This window comes from Trachinotus anak, unplaced genomic scaffold (assembly GCF_046630095.1).
Source record: "Trachinotus anak isolate AG129_WGS33_773 ecotype Australia unplaced genomic scaffold, CSIRO_AGI_Tana_v1 ptg000016l, whole genome shotgun sequence".
Taxonomy (NCBI): domain Eukaryota; kingdom Metazoa; phylum Chordata; class Actinopteri; order Carangiformes; family Carangidae; genus Trachinotus; species Trachinotus anak.
Window position 1 is genome coordinate 4596116 of NW_027273867.1, and position 7911 is coordinate 4604026.

Below are 7911 nucleotides of genomic sequence, written 5' to 3' on the forward strand. Positions count from 1 at the left end.
TTGCATTCCATGTGTAGACCCCTGTTCACTGATGTTCAAGGTGGCAACCATTTCCATGTCTGGCATGTTAATTCACAGCTATACAGCAAGAAGTCATGTGCTCTGAAGACAACCCCAGTATTTTTACAAAAGCAACTCAGCAGCAGCACAAAACATGATCTGCAGGAGCAAACTAGTAGAATCTCAGTAGCAAAGCTGCACTAAACACCTGCATGGATAACAGCTGACGCCTGGATCAAACCTTGTGCTACTTTTTCTCCCCCCCCCCCTTTAAATACAGTTAAGTGCCGAGAACAGGTGTGGTTCACAGGGACATTTTCAAAATGCACTATGAAATAGGCAGGGACAAAAGACCTATGCATAGAAACATGCTTCCTCAAAAAGGATAAGTACACACTGCTAATTTCCAAAAAGGGCTGAAGCTGCACTGACATGTACATATCAAATGGATTAGACTCAAAGGGAAGAAATGATCCACATGTAAAACCAGCGCAAGTACACTTATAGCAGGAGAATTGAAAAATTCACAAAGTGGAACTTGTATTTCTTATTTCAAAAAGGTGGGTAGTGAACACAACAAAAATACTGGCCGAACAAAAAATAAATCAATCTTTGGATACGTAAAAAACCCTATACAATCCCCCCTTTGTAACTTTCAGTCTTCCGAGGTGCCTTCTTCTGAGTTGGGGTCTTTGGTTTCTTTGTTCTTGCGCACCTCCTCCAACTTCTTGTCCTATTAAAAGAACAGGAAAAATGAATTGTTAAGTTCTAACCTCATGGTGGAAAGATTGAGCAAGTTTATTCATGCAACTTCAACTCAAAACACCAACCTTCTCCTTGAATTTCTCATTCATCGCTGCCATAATTGCTGTGCGATTCTCTTTGTTGGCCTCCATCTTCAGATTGAGCTTCTCCTCTGCCATCTTGCTGAAGTTGTTGTTCTCTTCCATAGCTTTCTGTAGCACTTCCTTTTCATGCTCGCGCTTCTCAGCTAAGTGCTTCAGAACCTCGGCTTCATGGTTCTAAAAACAAAAAATAAATACAATTTTAGCTCCAGTTTATCACATTTTAGTTGATGAAACCAGTGGATTTCAGATTTAAACAACTGTGGTTTAGGTTTCTTGGACGCTCTGGGCTCAAAGTTTGTTCCAGAGGATGAATTTTTACCTTGCGTCTCTCCTCTGCAGCATCCAGCTTCCTTTGAATCTCCTCCAGCGAGACATCCTTCTTCTTGGGAGGAGACAGGGGGAACTCGCCCTTGGCGTCTGGGGCAGGAGCACCCAGGATGACCTCAAAGGCCTGGCCAGAGGCCCGCTTGTCAAGCTCCTTGACCTGGATATCTGAACACAGAAAAGGTAAAACAATGTGTTTAGGGCACACTGAACCATTATTCAGCAATGACTTGATGATAATGATTTTCAACTAGAGATGTAATTCACCTTCAGAGGCTGCCATCTTAAGAGTGTGCTGCAGGTCAATTTACCTAAAAGGGGAAATATAAGACAAGGGTCAGATTGTTGTCTCCTACATGGTTCTAAAAATCAGTGAGCTCTAGTGGATTTTTTACAACATTTCCAAATCTGCCACCTCCATCAAAACAAGTGGATCCCCAATCGCGACCCCCGGTGGTCATTTTCAGCACTGCAACCAACCACCGCCCATCAATCCACACAAAACGGTACAGGCATTCAATGCCTGCATGTTCCCCACACACAGACACACACACCATTGTTTATTTTCTAACTTGTGGTGGCATTGACGTTCAGATCGATCAGAAAGCAATCAAATCGCTTCAGACAGCAGACAGCGGGGGGGGGCTTTTCAAAAGCCTACCTACCGCCGCGTTAATTGTTAATGAAAGACACAAGCCACATTTTGTTGAAACAAAAGGCTGTGACCAGGGTGTGTACAGCAGGCAGTGCCAGGTGCAGACAGGCCTGGACCCGGCCCACTAAACAGGCAATATGCACCATCTGAAATGAGATTAGTGAGCAATGAGCATGTCCGGGGAAAATGATCATCAGGGAGCACCTGTTCCTTGCACCGTGTGTTTGAGCTGGGGGTGGGGTGGGGGGGTAGAGTCTACAAACACGCGATGTGAGCTTGAATAACTGGATCCCGATCCTTGTATGTGAAGACACTAATAAGAAAATAACTTAAATATAAACTTGCATCTGAGAATGTGGGGAGAGCGACGACAGCTGTCATGTCATTTGGTCAAGTGGTTAATGGGAGTCAGACCACCACCAGAAATCAACTGGGTTCAATGAGTGACAGACCCCTCCCAAATCGCTTCATAAAGGCTTCTTACTAGTTTAGCCGTGGCATTTGTGTGATGCTTGCTTTCCATATAGTGCAACGAACAGTTAAAATATAGGTTTTTGACATAATTAATACGAGACTTGGTGAATGCCCACACCTTGCCATACCAAGACGACACCCACGGTTGGCATTTTCGTGAACTGCTGACCGACTCCGTCTTAACAATGTCCCCGCTGACAATGACAATATATGTCCTTCATTTAGATTCCGTTTTCAGTGAGCTTGCTGGTGTCATTAGCTCAGGCACAACAAACGGCACCAAACAAAGGCGCTTTTGACAGCAACGTGACGGGCAGCTGCAAACAAAGAGCGGCTGAAGGCAGGTTGTTTCCACAGGGAGAAGGGAATAATGAAGCTTTTCACACACGGGTTGCCACTGAGGAGAGAGGAAGAACTGACAAAAATCTCGCTTGAAGCCCACAAAATTTCACAGACATGAAAGAAGTCCTCCTTGTCTGCCCGTCTGTCTGTCTGTCTGTCTGTCTGCCCGTCTGTCTGTGCCAACTGTGCCAACCTCTCCCACCATACAATAGGCTAACTACCCGCCAACCAGCCGCCATAAGGAGCCGCAGCCACCGCCAATTTGGTCCCATGTTTTTATTTAGTTATTTATTTATTTATTTATTTGGGGCTGAAACGACCACAAATTAAATAAATAAAATGCCTCCTGAGGTCGAAGATGTCTACAAACAACCTGTCAGTTATAAAGTAGGTTAGCTCAGGTGCTAAGCTAACAAACGGCTCACACACAATTAACAACAAAAAAGAAAAAAGAAAAAAAACCCGGTTCAGGAGCGTTAAACAGCAAACTGTCCGAGAAGCACGTCACCCTCGTGTTGCCCTCATCTCTCCACGACAGGGTGAGCTCAGCGAGGTTTGTACTCACGGACGAAGAGAGAGATGACTCCCGTGGACTTTCTCTGCTGGAAAGATGCTGTCTGTCACACCCACCTCCCGCGAGCCGTGGACGCTGTGCTCCTCTCTCACACGATCAGCCGCGAGCCCTCTGCGCGAGCGGCCCGGGCGCGCGCATAAATGGACCAAAGCGAGTGGCGTCACGACGCTCGCCGCCAGCCATTGGTTAAGACCCGACCCCCCCACCCCCCACCCCCCCCACCCCACCCCACCCGGCCCCCACCGAAGGGAATTGTAGTTCCTTCAGACTTCACGTCCAGACAAAGAGCTGCATTTATGTTAAATGTGGCCTCACAGCGTTGATTTTCCCTACACTGGAGCAGATTTAGTGAAGTCACCGTCCGCAGTTTAGAGGGAAAAAACACACAGTATTGGTTTTGGGGTCATTTCCCCCCTGCAGTGGTTTTTGTCATGGCTCCACCCAGTCCCTCATAATGGATTTTGGAAGTTTCACAGTCACAAATGGTTCTGTTTAGGCACAGCTATAGGTTTGAATTAACTGTAAAATCTTCATTTGCTTAAAAATGTTTTGATTATTGTTACCTTATTTATTTTATTATTAAATGTTTGACTGTCCCTGATATAGCCTATGCGTATAGTCTGATACCCAGTTTCCACATTCATCTGCTTGAAGTGGGAAATTTGTGCTGACTATGAGAATGATTTTGTGGCATCACAGCTCGTCAGGAAGCCTGTCATTCTCCAACCTGCAATTTACACATGGGGATGGATTTTTCAGTGAAGTAGGATACATCTTGTGTCAAGCAGCTAAAGTTTAGATTTTCAATGAGAGAGAGGGAGCATAATTAACTAAGTAGTTGAAATGAGAAATTATTGTTCATTAGTTTTATATGTCTTAAAACATTACATCATGAAAGTTGCATAGCAGTGAGCACAACTTAACATCATGTCAGGGTAACAGGGGCAAAAACTTGAATAAATAAAAAGATAATATGCAAATAAAAATAAGGAACACATTTCACAATGGAAAAATTCTGAAGTAAAACAATCCCATAAACAGGAGATCCATAACCATGAATAAAATCTAAACGGGCACAATTTTAAATGTCCAAAAATGACCCCTGAAGAGATCCCAACATCAAAACTACAACTCCTCCAAAAAGACTCATGAATCCTGTCTCTCCCACTGCATCCACCCTACCTGTTAAACCTGGGCTTATGTTCCAGTGCCTTAAAATAACAAATATATTTTTTATTTGAAATGTGTGAGAAGTCATGATACATTCAGAGACTAGATATTGGGGCCATCAGTGAAAAGAAACAGCTCTTGAGAAAGACAATACAGGTGCAAGTCCCTGTATCAGCAATCTTCCACTGGTGTAAAGTGTCCTTCATCCCGACCAGCTCTGACTGTGAACAAGGAAACAGAGGGTGGGGTATCAATAAGGAAAATATAATAAGATAAATGTCATCTTCCATTTAAATACAAACAAATCATGTATGTAAATTGTGGAGTAAATGCAAGCGACAAAAACCCAACACAGGAACATATAAAGATTTTCATGGAAATGATGCCATGCTGCTGTGTGCCCGCTGCCTGAGCCTGTTTGACTGAGACATGCAGACAGCAGAAAGCAACCTGTCGTGCTGGAATCTGTTGGGAGCAGTCGGCTGCAGCCCACTGCTTCTATATATTCTGCTGATACATGCCACTAGCATCAGCTCACACAGTCTTTACTGTGTAAGTTAACAACGCTGAATTAGCAATAACAAGCGGTGCATGATTTGAGGGCAGGACTGCTGTATCTGGAGAACCAATGTGCTGGACAGAACTGTTGAGGTATGGCATAAAAAGCAGAAAGGAGAAAATGTGACATTCGCAAGGGCTTTAGAGGGCCACATGTCAACAGCTACACTGTTGGAGAAACAGGTCCATAATGTAATTTTCAAGTGAGTTGACAGTCACCCTTTAAAGGACTGGCAGGATGTGGAAGCAGAGCTGAAATTAAGTTTTGAAAATGTCCTCCGGTGACATGGTTTCTAAACCTGGACAAAACTAATTCATTCTCATAATTTTTCACCCTGAGAAGAACACTTGAAAAATAGATCACAGGCCACTGAACCAGATGGAAAACTGGCAACTGCCCTGTTATCAGAAAAGGAAGTGTGTTTCATATGAGCTTTTCTTATTCCTACTTTCACTATAATTTCTCTGAAATGCTCAGGAATCCTGATCTCGGTCCCCCTTAGTTAAAATGTTCTGTCTCTTTTCATCCAGCGAGTTATCAAAGCTAATGGTTGTCTATGGTTCATGCAAGTTGAAGTATCTCTTGTGCTCTTCTTAATTTATTTATGTTCAGCTTCAATCTGACTGCTAAACAGTTTAATCTCTGCATTTTTGCGACTCCCTGCGCCACAGTTTTGTGCAGTTTTCCAATGAAACCACCAGCCGTTATGTAAATGCCAAAACTTGGACTGAATTCAGCTTCAATCGACCTAAACTGGTCTATTTGATTTCGGACTATTTTTAGCTTCACATTATTCTGAGGACAGGAGGAGCTGATCGGTGTTTGTTCAGTCACAGTGGTGCTGCGCTGAAAATATTTGTAACCACAAGGCCTACAGATCTATTTTTGCTGTTGCCATGTGGATGTCACTTCATCCTGTGATGTAGGTCGGTGATCTAAATGTCTGTTGAAGGTGCTTTCAGGGAGATGTTTCAGTGGAGAGGGAGACGGATCAGACCACGCTGCACACTGGAAGCATGTAGAGACTGTGGGTCACTGAGTGAAGCTGTGGCCTGACTGATCAGATGGTTACAGACAGCCCCACTCAGTCTCACACTTTACAGTAGCAGAGTCACCAACTGGGTTGCATGGTCTCACAGCCTGAAATCAAACATAATTACTCACATCAGCACTCAGACATGATTCTTCATTCCCCAAAGGTCACTGGTGCAAACCTCCTGAGTCTGGGTGAGAAAATAACACAGTCATACAGATAAAGGTAAGGTGACTTTGAACACTGCTTTTACTCCAGTGGTGTGCTGCGCAGCTCTTAGTATGAATTTTTTTTTTTTTTAATGAATTTTTGAATTCATTTTAGAGTGTTTCTGACCAGGGCTGGGTCAGAGAGAGAGGCTCATCGTTTTCTGATTTCAGTTAAACAGAGAAACTAAATCCTCCAAGCAAGGATGGTGGGTCCAGGTGGGCAGGGCTTGGAGCATGGCTGAGAGCAGTGACTGCTTTGTTATGACATCAAAAAGTTCCAGAAGTCTTGACGGCTGGTTTTAAGGCTCAGTTTCTGAATACAGGCTGTGTGCATTTCTCTGTGGACTGAGGCTTTGATACTTTCACAGTATTAATATAGAACCTAGGCCTGCTTTATAATCAAATACACATGGACATCTCACCTTCGTACAATATGGGACATAAAAGATATAACATGTTAATGAGCTCTACAGGTGCTGCAAGGCTGATTTCTAAGCCTTTTCACAAAAACATCAAACTATTCTTTCAGAAAATTAGTTCAACTCAACTCAACTGTGTCTGACATGGTTGTTTTGCATAATTATTCACATTATGGTATTTTTCACCTAGCATTAGGAGCCTGTGGTTTCCTGCGTGTCCGGTCCCAGTCAGCTGAATGTGGCTGAGCGGCTCTGTCTTAGTGAAGAGGACCAGATGGTGTTCACGGCCTGCCAGCATCAGTCTCCCCCCACGAACTGGATCTGTGTGGCTGCTTCACAGGACAAAGACAGGCCAATGAAAGACAGAAAGATGGGGAAGGCAGGGCGGGGGGGTGTGTGCACAGGAGGGCTGTCTGTCAGCAGGGTCTGGTGGCAGCACCAGCCAAAATCTGCAGATGTGTGTGTGAGGGAGAGGATTTGGTCTTGTCTGGGGGACCAAGGTTTCAGACTTTGTTTATCTGTGTGTTTGTGTTGCTGATTAACTTTTCATAGATCCAGCCTGCTTGTGGCCACGATTTAAAAAATGTCAGTTTTGTTATTCAGGTCATTGCTTTGAATTATGAAATTTGCTCTCATTTGCATTTTTCGATGAGTTTGAAGCAACTAACTTTAACGTACTTTTCCAAAAGCAGCTCGGCAGATTTGATGCATGGCCCAATTTGATCATCAGGGAGTAAAATCTGCTTGCTCGTATATCCTAGTTTGTATGTTTATGAAAGTTTAGCTTTGATTTATTCATGCTGAGGCCTCAGAAATCAGTTCCCCACAATATGAAAATATTTGAAAACATTTTCCAGCTAAAGACGGACGAAGCAGTGCACAGGAGTTAACTGCAAGGAGATTTCAAAGCTCTGTGATAAAAGAAAGGACAAGTGGTTGCATGATGGGGGGACATGGGGGGTTGTTATTAATCTATGTATCTCCTACTGAGCTGCCACTGTGTCACACACATACCAGCAGCAGCAGCAGCTGATCCACAAGAAGCATTCCTCCTAAGACGGTGGAGGAGTGGGACCCTCCTTTCAGAAGCACTCAGCCATGCTGGTGTGTGCTGGAGCTGGAAGCCTGACCCATTTTTAGTCCACACAAACACGGTGCAGGCCACCTCCCCTGCCTCCCCCTACCCATGCAGGCAGGCAGTGGGATCCAGTATTGAGCAGATTAGGGAATCCTCCATGTTTGTGCTGTAACTGTCCTAATGGGGAGCCTGGCAGGCATAATGTTTGTCTCTGGGGCTTGCAGAG

The 7911-nt window shown here is 44.2% G+C and overlaps 1 protein-coding gene across 2 annotated transcripts; it reads right to left on the reverse strand.

Annotated features, from left to right (window-relative positions):
• Window positions 1-251: 251 nt before the first annotated feature.
• LOC139634231 (stathmin-like) lies at window positions 252-3386 on the reverse strand. 2 transcript variants are annotated; one of them, XM_071500554.1, is made up of 5 exons: window positions 3274-3386; window positions 1440-1483; window positions 1168-1340; window positions 831-1022; window positions 252-733 (listed from the first exon to the last, which is right to left on the reverse strand). In XM_071500554.1, exons 2-5 carry the CDS (start codon window positions 1453-1455, stop codon window positions 656-658), a joined length of 459 nt encoding a protein of 152 aa, XP_071356655.1. In that variant the 5' UTR covers window positions 1456-1483; window positions 3274-3386; the 3' UTR covers window positions 252-655. The 2 variants fall into 2 exon arrangements, with proteins under 2 accessions (XP_071356655.1, XP_071356654.1); XM_071500553.1 differs by having other exon boundaries at window positions 3209-3347.
• Between the last annotated feature and the right edge of the window lie 4525 nt (window positions 3387-7911).

What these genes read in the sequence shown, in the direction of transcription:
- LOC139634231 (XM_071500554.1), bottom strand. An exon ending in CTGCAGAGGAGAGACGCAAG is followed by an intron (nt 1,023 to 1,167) that starts GTAAAAATTCAT and finishes TTTTGTTTTTAG; the next exon opens with AACCATGAAGCCGAGGTTCT. An exon ending in ATGAGAAATTCAAGGAGAAG is followed by an intron (nt 734 to 830) that starts GTTGGTGTTTTG and finishes TTCTTTTAATAG; the next exon opens with GACAAGAAGTTGGAGGAGGT.